General features: G+C 30.9%; 1 protein-coding gene across 3 annotated transcripts; it reads left to right on the top strand.

The window, feature by feature from the left end:
* The first annotated feature begins 10,049 nt into the window (after positions 1 to 10,049).
* LOC120144392 lies at positions 10,050 to 12,242 on the top strand. 3 transcript variants are annotated; one of them, XM_039158458.1, is made up of 6 exons: positions 10,050 to 10,152; positions 10,284 to 10,384; positions 10,625 to 10,890; positions 10,974 to 11,185; positions 11,418 to 11,682; positions 11,796 to 12,242. In XM_039158458.1, the coding sequence occupies exons 3-6, from the start codon at positions 10,630 to 10,632 to the stop codon at positions 12,099 to 12,101; spliced, it is 1,044 nt and encodes a 347-aa protein (XP_039014389.1). In that variant the 5' UTR covers positions 10,050 to 10,152; positions 10,284 to 10,384; positions 10,625 to 10,629; the 3' UTR covers positions 12,102 to 12,242. The 3 variants fall into 3 exon arrangements, with proteins under 3 accessions (XP_039014389.1, XP_039014388.1, XP_039014390.1); XM_039158457.1 differs by having other exon boundaries at positions 10,284 to 10,388; positions 10,628 to 10,890; XM_039158459.1 differs by having other exon boundaries at positions 10,284 to 10,388.
* Positions 12,243 to 14,774: the final 2,532 nt, after the last annotated feature.

The raw sequence follows: 14,774 nt of genomic DNA, 5'->3' as shown, positions 1-14,774 counted from the left end.
TCACATTTTTTATTGTACGCTAAAATCATATTTTTAACGTTAAATTAAGTTATCATCCCTAAAATTTCCTTCAACATCACTACAAAATAAGTAGTTGTATTTTTTAACAAAAACGGATGTATATATTATTCTTTGAAGGGTAAAGTATAATAATTGTCATTGAACTTTTCTAAAGCTTTCATTTAGGTCCCCCAACTTTTAAAACTTGCAATACATTCCTTCAACATTTGACGTCGTTTGACGTCGTTACACTACCATTAGTACGTTTGCAATATGGTCACTGAACTTTTCAGGTGCTTGCATTTAGGTCTCCAAACTTTTAAAACTTGCAACATAGTCCTCAATTTCATTATAAACCTCAAATTCATTTTCGATCTCGAATTTCCTTTTTCGCTTCTCTCTTATCATTTCCAGCGATACTTTTCAGTCGGGGATGCATGCGAAATTCTAATCTAACTTTGAATTATGTGGATGAGTTGACTTGAAAAAGGGTCCATTAAGAGAAGACCCGACCAATGGACTATTGGGACCATCAACGATTCAAGGTGTAATGTTAGATACAGTTCATCTCAGGTGAAGCATAGATGTTCAATGAAATGCTTGTGAGAAATGCAGAGTTGAAAAATACTACTAAGATGAACTAAGTATCATTGTTGAAAGTCACCAACAAAGCTGAAATCATTTCGTATAAATGACATATAATAATTTATGCATTTAATCCTTGTGGTTAAAGATTTTCCAATAGATGATCAAATATAATGAAATCCCAAACAGCGTATTCACCTCTCAGTCTCTTTCGCTCACATGCACTCTCGTTTGGTTTTTGTTCTTCAATTTTCTGCCATGTAAAATTGTAAACCCATGCAGTGTTATGTCTTTCAGCTTTTTATTTACAAAGAAAAATGGAGGAAAAATTCCTGGAATGCAACACCGATTGTGTTTATTTCTTAGCCTCTCCTCTCACTTGCAAGAAGATATTTATTTTCTCTTTTGGGCTATCTGGAAGTAAGCTTTTCCTCTTTCACACTTTCCCATTTTCAGCTCGCATTGTGTGTTTTTTGTTGAAATTTTTATGTTTCTGGAACTGCATGTCAATGATCTGGATATTCAGTGTTAGTTTTGAACCAATACCATCTAATTTTCTTTCTTTCTTCTTAATCAAAACTTTTAGTACTCCTTATGAAAGATATTCAATCCATCATAATAGAAGAGAAAGAGGGTCCTAGGCTATTTTTTTATCTTCTTGTTTGATTTTTCTTTAAATCAGGGAATTGGTTGTGAGTATCGACATAGTGAAATTGTCAGGCTCAATATGAAAGACTATTAGTACTAGTTTACTGGGAATTATATTGATCCAACTTATGGTTTTTGATGTCATGTGAGCTCGTATTCTTTTTAATAAGTTCACGTTGATTATAGGACTGATATATAGTGAACGAATTGGATTTTTTATATGTTTTGGAATTTTACAGTTGAATTGTATTGAATTATAGCTTTAGAAGACAATTTTGCATGCACACAACTCAAAAGACATCATAACAGGGTAGTATATTTGGAGCATCTATTCGAAAGACAATTCTATTATTACATATTGAATCGTTAATGGTCCCGATAGTCTATTGGTCGGGTTTTCTCTCAATGAACCCTTATTCAAGTCAACACGTCCATATAATTCAAAGTTAGATTAGAATTTCCCATGCATCCTCGACTGAAAAGTTATGTTGGAAATGAGAAGAGAGAATCGGAAAAAAAATTAAGATCGAAAAGGAATTTGGGGTTTAGAATAAAATTAATGATTGTGCTGCAAGTTTTAAAAGTTGGGGGACCTAAATACAAGTGCTTGAAAAGTTTAGTGACCATATTGCAAACGTACTAACGGTAGTGTAACGGCGTCAAACGGCCGGTTACGTTGGGGACCATATTGCAAAAAGACTAAATGTTGAAGGATTATATTGTACGTTTTAAAAGTTGAGGGACCTAAATGAAAGCTTTAGAAAAGTTCATTGACCATTACTATACTTTACCCTCTTTTGAACAGATGGAGTCTAGACAATCCACTAGCAGTACAATAAATAAAGAAAATAAAGAGAAATTAAAGAAGATGCGCCTATTTCCTAATAACTTAGTGAAATAAATTTTTAAAAAACCCACTTAACTTCATTTCCTCTTTGTTTCGTATATGAGTATCAGGAAAAAAAGGTCTAAAATCCTAAATCTGGACGTTTACTTCGTACTCCCCTATCTGAATATTTTAGTGAGAGCCCCCGTGAGAAGTCGAAGCAATATATAGTGAATAGATCCTTCCGTTTGCTCTATTAACTTCCTTGAAATATGGCTATGGTGGTTATATCCCTCGTTTGTCCGCCGCTTCCTAGTTTACCGCTCGATTTAGTAACTCCTCTACCCAATATGTGTCTTCGTTTCCTAAGCTTCTATCTGTGGTTAATATGTGTGCTATTTTGTTTCCCCCTTTTGGTGTGAATCTGAAAGTGCATGCTTCAAATTGCCTTACATGGTATTTTACTTCTGTTATGATCGTTCTTATTTTCGATTGATCTGGTGTTATCAATAGTAGCTTTTCTATTACTGATCTAGAATCTCCCTCTAGAATGATCCTTCAAAACCCTAATTCGACCGCTAATTATAAGGCATGGTTTATAGCCATTGCTTCCGTCGCGAAAGCTGAAGGGTATAACTCCTAAATCCGATTGAACTTAAAGTGCCAAACTGGGCTACTGAAGTAACCATTGATTTTCAAAATCTGATTTTTCCTTTTTAAACATACAGAATGATATCATAATAAAACAAAAATAATTTATATAAAATCATTTTATAAAATCGGTGTTCCATGACACATAATTTAAAACAAAATAATACAATTTCAAGTTTATAACTCAAATACATAGTAAGGTTCTATGAATACACATTCCTCCTGAAGCTACAATACAATATTCTGTCGGGGATGTTGGAAATCCTGCTGCGATGATGCTCCACAAATAGCTCAAGCTACTGACCTGTCAACGGAAAACATCTGAAGGTTGATTGTACAAAGCCAAGCAGTACAATTGCTAATCTAGAGCATCATAAAAAGTTTATAAACATAAGCATGTTGAATACATGACACTAAGCAGTAGGTACATGCATGATTTAGATCAAGTGCTACCTACTTAGGCTTTATTACTAAATCGCTGAAGTAGGGGTCTCACGTTTCCCTTAATCCTCTACTAAGGGCCTCATCATGAGTACGCCTCTAAAATGTCTCTAACCCTAACGACTGAACATGCTACGCATTATCTAAATATGACAGATACCCTTATGCATTATCTGAATGCAAACCTGACATACTATGCATTATCTGCATACAGTCTGACTAGTATTTGGTCTCACATAGCTCTCAGACACTAGTTATTGAGGGAATCCCAGTATCACATAGCATCGACGTAATTCCCAATAAAATATTGAATGATCTCCTAGTCATCACATGACCATCAGGTAGATCACTGAGGAGAACCCGATGTCACATAGCATCGGTACAATTCCCGCACAAACTGAAGTATTAGCTTGGTCTCACATAGCCTTCAAGCCAAGCTGTAACATATATGACATATTGAAGTGATGATACTATACATACATGACTGACATAAACGAACATGGGATATGTCTGGTGGTGTAGTCGGATGAATTTACGTGTATCTGCGACACCCCACCCTACCTTAAATGCAGAAAAGCCTAGAGGTAAGAACTAGAATTTACTTGCATCAAAAGCTTACCTAACAAAATTGAAATAACTAACCATGCAGATCTAAGGCCCATAGGCCACATAATACTGACATTGTTAACCCACTCCTCGTGATTGTTCGGGTCTCGCACCCTAGTTAGCCCTTGAAATGCCTCGTGCACTGGTAATGCCCACTAGTGCAATTAAGGTAACCCGGGTACAACTTGACATAATTGGACTTACTAAGGTGAACTTAACATCATACTAGCTGTTAACTATCTCGTTCTCTCACCTAGAACGTTATGAGAAGGCTTACTTATTATCTAAGGAACTGGCTAACCCGATACCTGACTTGGGTTCATTTCTAAGTAGCGATACTCTATTCGATCTTATCATAATTCCCTTCAGAACTTCTTGAACTGAAACGGTCAGCTTACTTTTCTTGGGTTCACTGATATGCTTGAAGCTCATACTTTTTGCGACCATTGAATTTGACATAATCATCATACCACAAATTAGATGTCTCTTGAATGATACTCGGTTCTGACTATTCGTATTGGTCCTCGTTCGAAGATACTTTGGCGTATTACGCTTAATATGGTTACTCTTGATGTAACATGCTATTGCGAGTGTTTATAGGTATACTTGGTTGTTTGTGTCCCTCATGGACTAAGTCTTACTATTACGAATCATCGTTAGCTATTACAGACCTTAAACGGGTCAAATATGACCATCCAAAGCGAGTAATATCGATACCCGAGGGTCAAGTATCAATACCCCTATAAGTATCGATACCAAAAATGCATTCTGTTGCGAAATTGGAGTCCCAATATCGGTACTATCACACTGAGTATCGATACTACAGGGATAATATCGATACTTTAGCCCAAAAACCCTAATTTTTGCCTTAATTTAACTAGTATCGATACTATTTATCCCAGTATCGATACTCCAACTTAGAAATTGATATTTTAGGCTTGGGAAACACTCAAAATTCATCATGAAGGCCATAGTTTGGTTTTAAATCATGCACCAATGTCATGGGCAGTTATTTAGGGTCTTAAGGTATCATAAAACACATATTGAACATCAAATTTTTGATTTAAGGCATAAATCAAAAGTAAAACCCTAAATGCTAAACTCCACAAATCTTAGTAATTTCTTGTGATTTATGAAAACTTAATGCTCCAAAGGATTAGAAATATACTATCTTGATGATGGAATCCCGAAATAAAGCTCATTCCTTAGCCAAAATCCTTTCATTGGTGATTGGGATGAAAACCTCCATTTTTCTTTAATTAAGAATTAAACCAATGATTGATTCTTTAAAACCACATTATAAAGGGGATTAAGAACGAAAATGAAACAAGAAAAAGGTGTAAGACCTTACCTTGGAGCTATGGCTACATGAGAAATTGAAGGAAGATGAAATGAAGAGAAGAGAAGTGGAAAATGAAACCCACGTCCAAACATATAATCCCCCAAATTTTAGCTTCAAAATCCAACAATGGTCTAATTACATTTTTAGTCCTTTACATTTTATCTTATATTCAAAAATTCACTTTTTAAGGCTAATGGGCCCAAAACCAATCCAATTAAACCCAACAACTCAAATCATGAAATTTACGGGGTCCACTTACCTCTCAGGTAAACCCAAAACTATTAACCCGAAATTTGGGGTATTACAAAGGGGCTCGTACGGTTTGTCTTCTACATGCTCCCATCTCAAAGCCTTCATTATTTCTAGCTACGATTCCTGACCATGACTTTTTCTCCCTTTGATTGAAGCTGGCATCGTAATTGATCTTCACAACACTTGGAGGAAGTGGTGACCAATTAACTTATGTGGATTGTGGGGGACCTTGCAATCTGGAATTTGCGAGAATGTAATCTTTACATTGGGCTTTTTATGATGCTTAATACCTCCTTCGATTATTAAACAACAAGATGGTTCCCTTCAGTTTCAATTATTATTGGTAAAGTCGAGAATAGTAATAACCATAAAGGGTAATATACACAAATAGTCATTCGATTATAGAACGTGAGTCTTTTAACCATTGAAAGTTATTTTCTCTGTCCTTCTAAAATTGTCTCTTATTGATTTTTTATCAAAATTTTTCAATTTAGACTCTTTATTATTTAAAATTTATTATTGACAAAAATATAAAAATATATTTTAAAATCTTAAATCAAGTAGTTTCGAAATATATATTTTATAAAATTTATTTGCTTAAAACATTTAAAATAATTATGGTCAAAGTTTAAAATTTTTTACTTTTAAAAAGAAAATAAGCGATAAATTTAGTGGGATAGAGGGAGCATAAAATAATCCTTCGACTATAAGGATTTGCTTTTTTGAGTCATCTGATTATTAGAAGTTATAAAATAGTCACCTTATTATTCATATATTTTATAATTTTCTTCTTTTTTTGTTGAAAGAACTGCAGTTGTCTGAACTAGACGTTAATATATTAACTGATATTTGATCAAATTTGATCCTTGAATTGTTTGAGCTATATTTTTTAGATTGACTCTCTGTTTATATTATGCTATCGAGCCAATGCTTGAAGCATTATGTCGTTGAGCCATTGTTTGAAAACAATGATAGTATTAGTAGATATCATTAAAATATAATTTATTTATATCTCAATCAGTAGGTTAAAGTCCAACTCAAACGACCATTAATTTTTAATAATAAAGAACAAATTTGAAATATATGAATATTTGAATGACCATTTTGTAACTTTTAATAATCGAAACTCAATAAAACAATATTCTATAATTGAAAAATTATTTTTATGACTTTTAATAATTAAAATATTTAAGAAAAATACTATATAGTCCCAAACCATTTGTCTATTTTACCCTAATCATAAATGATTTATAGATTTGTTGAAGACTGATCTTGACATCATAGATGACACTAGATTGACAATCATGAGTTATATACAACATATAGTTAATTTCATGAAATCGTATAAAAAATAAAATAAAAGCCACTACAGTTGTCATTAAAAGTCAAGAACGTTAGTTTTGATTTTCTTTTATAATGTTAAGATTTCTCTCTCTTTCGTATAAGCATGAATAGAGGTGGTAAACGGGTTATCCAGATCGAGTTTATATTGTTAATTTCGGGTCGGGTCATTCTGGTTTGAGATTTGATCTATGTTAGGTTATTTTTGGTTCGATTTTTATTCGGGTCTATGGCAAGTCAGTTTTGGGCCGGATCAAAATCAGATAGGTTGATTTTCAGGTCAGGTCAAAATCATATCAATTGATTTTCGGGCTGGGTCAATACCAGATCGGTTGATTTCAGGTCGGATCAATATCGAATCATTCGATTTTCGGATTAGGTCAATATCAAATTGATGGGTCAACTTTAAATTTTTGGGTCAATTCGGGTTAGTTAAATCTGAGTCCAATTAAGCATATATAAAATTATTGATATATTCTTATAAGAAAAAATATATTTTTGTTTGTCAATCTTACCATTTAAATTCAAGTTCAACTTTCAAACATTCAATATTTTAAATTACATTATCGTTTATGGATGACAATTTGATCCGAATCTATAAGACATATTAGATTTTGTGACTTTAATTTCGTATTGATCTAACATGAAAAGTTTATGAAGAATTAAATTTTAAATTATAAATTTTATTCTCATTGAAAAATTTTAATTAGATGTTCGATGCCTAATTATAAATATAATATTATTATTTTAAAAAGAATATATTAATTATATTAGAATTATATTACACTTCTGATAGTATTTTAGTTTTAAATTATTAAAATATTTATATATTATAAAATAAGTTATTTATTATTATTTTTTAAATCAAATACTTTAATTCTTAAATAAATTGTTTTCGTAAAACAAGATCAAAGTAAAATAGTCTAAACGTAAACACCAATTATATTCATTCCCTTTATCTATTAAGCCTTCTACCATTTAAGTGATATGAATTAAAGCTAATCACATTATCTAGAATTTTTGGTATGAGTAATTTTATTTTATAATCTTTTATATCAAATAATTTTTAAATAATTTAAAAGTTACTGGATAAGATGGAGATATGATATTTTAAATGAGGAAATGTTATATTGAACCATTCAACTAAGGTGATGATTAACTAATAGTATATTACAAAATGAGAATAAAACATACATCATTTTATTATTTATCAAGTTATTAAAAATAGATAATAATAATAATAATAATAATAAATTATTCACTCACTTAGATTCACTTCTCGGGTTAAAGTCGGGTCAAAATTCGGGTTGTTTTTTGTTCGAGTTGTTTTCAGTTCGAGATACTTTCAATTCAACTAAAATTTTGGTTGGTTTTGGTTCGATTCGATTTACTTTGGATTTCGGATCAATTTTGAGTCATCATATTCAAGTTTATATTAAGTCTCGGGTCAAATAAATCGATTGAAGTATTCGGGTATAAGTTAAATTTGCAAGGTCTATGCATAAACATGGGATTCAAACTTTGGAATTATGATTTAACTTGGTTTTATAGTATTGAATCATTTTAAATATATATATATATATATATATATCAAGTTTGAAACGAGATTTTTAAATGATAAAATTAGATTGAATTCAATTTAAGGTGATTTTTTTTACTAAGCTTTAGATAATAGTATAATTAACTGTTATATATTAAAATAATTTATAATAATATCTCTCAATTTTTTCAGTTAATTCCTTATTTTACCTAATAAAAGTTATATATATAACTTCATTTTTTATCTCAATAAATTGGATCAAGTTTCAAATCAAGTGGAGTCTTCTTAAATATGAATCAAGTCTGATGACAATAAAATACTCGAATCAAGTCAAATCGATCAAATATTCGACAAGGCCAAACCCTTGTTAATCCCTACTTTAATGCGTTTTACCAAATAATTTAATCATCAGTTGATTTAAAAAAATATAATATCCTTTTTTTAAATATATATTTTTGAATTTGATTTAGCTTGAATCTCACTAAAAAAATATATCATTATCAATAATAGCATTTATTAGAGACTATCTAGCTCATAATACAAGTTAGATCGATATAATATAGATTCGATTCAAGTTTGAGGTTATTTTTTGGTAAATGTGAGATGAATACAAGGTAGTATTTGTTCAAAGATTTTCAACCAAGTGACAATTAATTTTATTTTTTTATACAATTTATTTTATTAATTAAATTCATTTTTAAATATAACTGTATAGTCTAATTATAATAATAATATGATAAATATATTTTTTTGGGTGGAATTTAGATAGTTTAACAGAAATAGTTTTATGAATTTTAAGTAAATATTTTTTAGTTAGTATTAAAAGTTTAACTTGTTAAAAAATAAAATTAACTTTTAAATAATATTATATTTTTTAACATTATAATTTTGTATTCTATCAAATAAATTAAATAAGATAATATAACATTCTCAATAGTTTATTACATAGTATTATATTCTAAAAATATTATTCTAAAAGAATAATGGTATTATAATTTATAAATTAAACAAACATTGACTTAATGAACCGGAAAAGTAGAAATAAGTTGCAACCAACCACAAACTCCTTTCTTCGCCTACTTTTCTTTTATAAGGGTTGAATTTAGTGTTGCCTTTACGGTTAGTGTTTATCCAAGGCGGCTCTATGGGGGGTATCCTGAGCAACCGCTGAGGGCCCTTAATTTTTTTGTATTTATAGTTAGGGTCTCCAATTTTTTAATTTATAATTAGGGTCTCTATTTTGTATAATTTCATAAAATGTTTAGTTTTTTACTCTCTTTTTTTCATTTATCTTATTTATTCATTCAATTTTGAATTATATTTAATTATATTTTTCTCTTTCTTCAGATCTTACTCTTCATTTTATGAAGTATTCTTTAAATTTAATTGTATCATAGTTCGAATACCATCCAATTATTGGTGTTCGAATTTGAAACCTCTAACGATAATTACCATCATTTAACCATTAAGATAGTTTCATTCATGTAAAATTTAAATATTTATTTAAATTATAAAAAATATGTTTAAATTAATTCAGTCGGTTGAATTAAATGACGATTCGGTTTAAACTAAAATTGGAACTAAAAAGTGATTTAAATTTTATGAGTAAATTATTTCAAAAAAAATATTATGACTAAATTTGTAAAGATGACAAAACAATGAGTTTTATATGATTATTTTACCAAATGCTGAATTAGTGGAAATACACGTGTCACGTTAACATGTTTATTTTGGTGAAATGTTGATTAATTCCTAATATTCATATTATAAATATGTTGGAAACAAGTCAAAAAAGATTAAAATATCATTTTCGTTCATTCTTCAGCTTCCGACAAATTCATTGGAGGGAGGAGTGTTTCTTGCTTCATCTTTCTCACGCTTTCATCACCAATTCGCCATTGATGATGCCTTGAAAAACAAGTATGCGTAACTTAAAATTTCTTTCAAATTTATTTGTGAATCCAAGCTTAAATTTTAAGAGCTCATAGCTTAATATATCAGTTTTAAATTTTGTTTATTGATATATATTTTTTTGTGATTGTATATTTTAGAAGAATAAGTTTTGGTCGAGAAGCAATCAGGGTTCAGATCAGGGTTCGCTTCAGCAACAGGACAATTTCTCTTGTAACATTCTTCTTCGTTTCAGCCCTTTTCAGGTTCTTTCTTTCCCTAATTTTAATAAAGTATATGCTTTTCAGTTATGTACGTATATTAGCTGTGAAGATAGCTTTTGAACGTACACTGTTTTCTTCATTTCTTCTTTATAAACCCTTTTTGCATAACCAAATTGTTATTGTATCTGTCTTTACCTTTAGTCTCATTTAATATTGTGCAATGTTTCATGAATCTTTGAGCAAATCATATGAGTTTTCCTCTTTGTATTATGCTGTAGCAGGGATGTACAGGGAAATTATACTGATCTTGTTGACTGGTTTGGTGGCATGGGCATACCAGGCCATTCAGCCTCCACCTCCCAAAATCTGTGGAACTCCAGATGGCCCTCCTATCACCGCCGATAGAATAAAACTGAGGGATGGAAGGCATTTGGCCTACAAAGAGCATGGTGTGTCAAAAGAAATGGCAAAGCATAAGCTCATCTTTGTTCATGGTTTCTCTGGTTCTAGACTTACCGAGTCCCTTGTCACAAGGCTATCCCTGGTACTTTTTGCCTTGTTTCGTTTGTTTAGCGTAGCTGGATTCTATCATTTGGCTGATGCAAATTATGGGTTTCATCATTTCAGGAAGTTGTTCAAGAGCTAGGTGTATACAGCGTGTCGCTTGATAGACCGGGGTACGGAGAAAGTGATCCTGACCCGAAGCGAACGATGAAGAGCTTGGCCCTTGATATTGAAGAGCTTGCTGATCGGTTGGGACTTGGATCCAAATTTTATGTAGTTGGATATTCTATGGGAGGCCATGCTGTCTGGAGCTGCCTCAAATACATACCTCATAGGTAAATCAAATCCATTTGCTGGAGGGAGGGAGTGTTTGATACTAGCTAGTATGTGTCGACTTGTGAGAGTGACTGATACTGGCTAATACGTTCCTGACAGATATATTCATATATCAATATCTCTGTGTTGGACATTAATATTAAAAATGAATCGGGAAAACATATTGGATAGTTATAATGCAGAGAGGTGTCTTTTTACAGCATTTAATTTCAGTGTGAGAATGGCTTTTAGGCTAGCAGGAGCAGCACTAATGGCACCTGTTATCAACTATTGGTGGCCTGGCTTGCCTGCAAACTTATCTAAAGAAGCATACAGTCTGCAGCTTCCTCAAGATCAATGGGCCTTGCGTGTTGCTCACTATATGCCTTTTTTAGTCTATTGGTGGAACACTCAGAAGCTTTTTCCTTCATCTAGTGTCATTTCTCGTAGACCTGAAAATTACTCCCCTCAAGATCTCCAAATTCAACAAAAAATTGCCCTTAGACAGGATCACAGGGTAGTTTACCTTTGTTTTCCCCTTTCTCATTTATTGGTCGCTAGCTTTCTTTCTATCTATGAAGACGAGGAAGATACTCCTAAAGCTCTACCACTTGATCTTGTTGCATGCAGGAAATGGGCGGAGTGGCAACTCAGCAAGGAGTATTCGAGTCCTTACATCGTGACATGAGGATCGGCTTCGGGAAGTGGGAATTTGATCCCCTCGATCTCGACAACCCTTATCCGAACAACGAGGGCAGTGTTCACCTTTGGATGGGGGATGAAGATCGGTTGGTGCCGGTTATCCTTCAACGCTACATTGCCGAAAGACTACCATGGATTAAGTACAATGAGGCAGCTGGTGCTGGCCATTTGTTTGCGTATGCTGATGGGATGGGTGAAGCTATCGTGAGGGCGCTTGTGGATGGACACAAGTAGTATTTTTCTTAGTATTGTTTTACGTTCACGAGCTGTTGAATAGCATAAATATAAATTACATCCACAGCTTAAGTTCCCAGAAATTGCAGAATTTCCGATTGTTGTGATCTTTAATGAAATAAATTTTGCTTCATTGTGTTCTAATTTCCTATTTTGTATTTGGGTCGGGTTGCACTTATTTGAGTTTGACCATTTTGACAAGACTATTTTAAGAACTCTTGTACTGATTAAAAAGAATTCTATTCTTCCTTAGTGATATAGGTTTGGGTTTCGAATTCGAGTAATTATTTATTTTTGTCTATATTATATTGTTGTCAATGACTTTTTTTTAAATAGATACGTGTCAATGACTATTTTTTAAATAAATATTATCTTGTAATAGAAGATTATATATATATAATTAAAATACTTTTAAAAATATATTAATTTACTCAATTTTAAATTTAACAAAAATATAAAGAGTGTATAAATCAAAATATTAAAATCAATCAAAGATAAATTTAACATAAGTAGACATTTTTATGATAGAGAACTAAATAAATTTTCTTTTCAATCATTTTTGTTGTTGTTGAAAATAAGACTGTAATATATTCATTAGCAAAATAAAGTAGCGCCAACAACGTCTTGTCATATACATACGAGATAAATATATTTATAACTATCATAAATAAAATATAATAGTGAGCAATAGGTGATGGTATGATGAACAAGTTTGAACAGTTGAGGAAACGACATTCAAAGACAAATCACTTTGACATTCTCGAGCACCAAACATAGAGAAGAAAAACTTGAAGAATATCCAAATCAGATGAATGAAAATCCATCCCTCCTTTAACTGCAGTCCCATCTGACACAAATATCTGACAACCAAAGAAATGCCACATACAAACGAATGAAAAAGTCACACACCTGGGAAGCAAGCAATCAAGAAATTTCGTAGAACCATAATAGAAAAAAATCTTCATCAAGAGTTCAAAAACACCGGTACTCATAATACCCTTTATTAGAGAAAGGGTTAAGAGAACACATTATTATAAATATGATAAGATATAACTCAAAATTTAAAAAATCAGAGGACAATTAACAAAAAAATAATACAATGTTTGGTTTGTTTGGCATGAATGTAAGATTATAGTGTTTGGTTGAAGGAATAAAAGATTACTGGAATGTATATTTTACCAAATTGTCCTTGTTCTATATTTTTTAACAAGTGAAATTCTAAATATTTAAATAAAAATCATTTATATAAAAATTCATCGATAATATATTACTTGATTATTTAAATATATCATGTATTATTTTAATTTTAATTAATATTAAATTTTACATAATTTATGTAAAAATATATTAAAATTTTACTTCAACATTTAACTAAATGTTTACATTGTGAAAACTAGCTTCAGTTCATACGTGACGCATTCACTTGGAGGTTTCTTGTATTTTTCAATCGACAATGTTTACATTCTTTTATATACAATAATTTATCATAGATATTCATAATAATAAAAAGATGTAAATTATTTTTGTTATCTAAGATGTAATATTTATTATATCTTCTATATACAATAATTTATTTATTTATCTTTTATATTTATATTTAATTCTGTATACTTTATCATTATTATTTATCTCATGAATTTATATTACAAAAACATAACTCAAATAAGTAAGAAAATATAACACTAAAAATCATATTATCTATAATTTTATATTTCTTTATTCTCTTCCGCTACCGGTTAAATTTCCTCTAATTTGTAATAAATTATAGTAAGTTTAGAAGTATATTAAGGTGGTTTTCTCGACTGACTCACTTTATAGACAGCTTAGAATTGCATAGAGCAATGCTCTCGACAACATGCCCCAAGTGGAAGCTATTTGATTTTTTTTATTATACTTTTAAAGTGAAGCATGACATGTTGTTCCACTAAAAGACAATTGCATAATATTCTTTCTCTTTTTAATCCAAATGAACCTAGATTTTTATATGAAAACTGTCGGAACCGCCTTTCAGTTGGGCTCCAGAATTGGGCATCGACTTAAAAAATGTGGATTGGAGTCGCCACCGATTATTTATTTAAAAATAAATAGGTTAACCGGACACCTTATTTCTTACCTGATCTGTATCGTGCCAGAGATGTGTCGGATTCGGGAGTCGGGTACAGTCAAGGAAGGGTTAGCACCATTGAACTGTCCTTTCGGTACTACATAATTTCCAATGGTCTTTAATTAAGAAAATTGCAACTTTAAATTAAAAGGTAAAATAACGATCCAAAATTACTTACCTCTGATTGTTTGAGATACCCTTAAAAAAAATAGAGACGTTAAAGAACGAGAATGAATAAAGTAAAAAACAAACAAACATGAAGATAAAATAGAAAATAAAAAAGATAAATAAGCAAAGTAAAATAAACAAATAAACGGAATAATGAAACTAGAGGTAACATACACATAAATAAAATAATAATAATGAGACCAAGATAAAAAGTGAGCAAAATAATAAAATAAATACACAAAAATAAAAATAAAAATAAAAAATATGTCGAAGGAAAAAAAAAGAAAAATAGATAGATATGTAAAAAGCGAAATAAATAATACAGAAATAGAATGCATGACACATAAAAAATAAAGGGGAACAAAAAGGAAAATATATATGCAATAATCAATAAAACAAAT

The sequence above is a fragment of the Hibiscus syriacus genome, unplaced genomic scaffold, assembly GCF_006381635.1.
Source record: "Hibiscus syriacus cultivar Baekdansim isolate YM2019G1 unplaced genomic scaffold, ASM638163v2 tig00110889_pilon, whole genome shotgun sequence".
In the NCBI taxonomy this organism is placed as follows: domain Eukaryota; kingdom Viridiplantae; phylum Streptophyta; class Magnoliopsida; order Malvales; family Malvaceae; genus Hibiscus; species Hibiscus syriacus.
The sequence above is the reverse complement of the archived record's forward strand: the minus strand, read 5'-3'. Positions and strand labels throughout refer to the sequence as shown.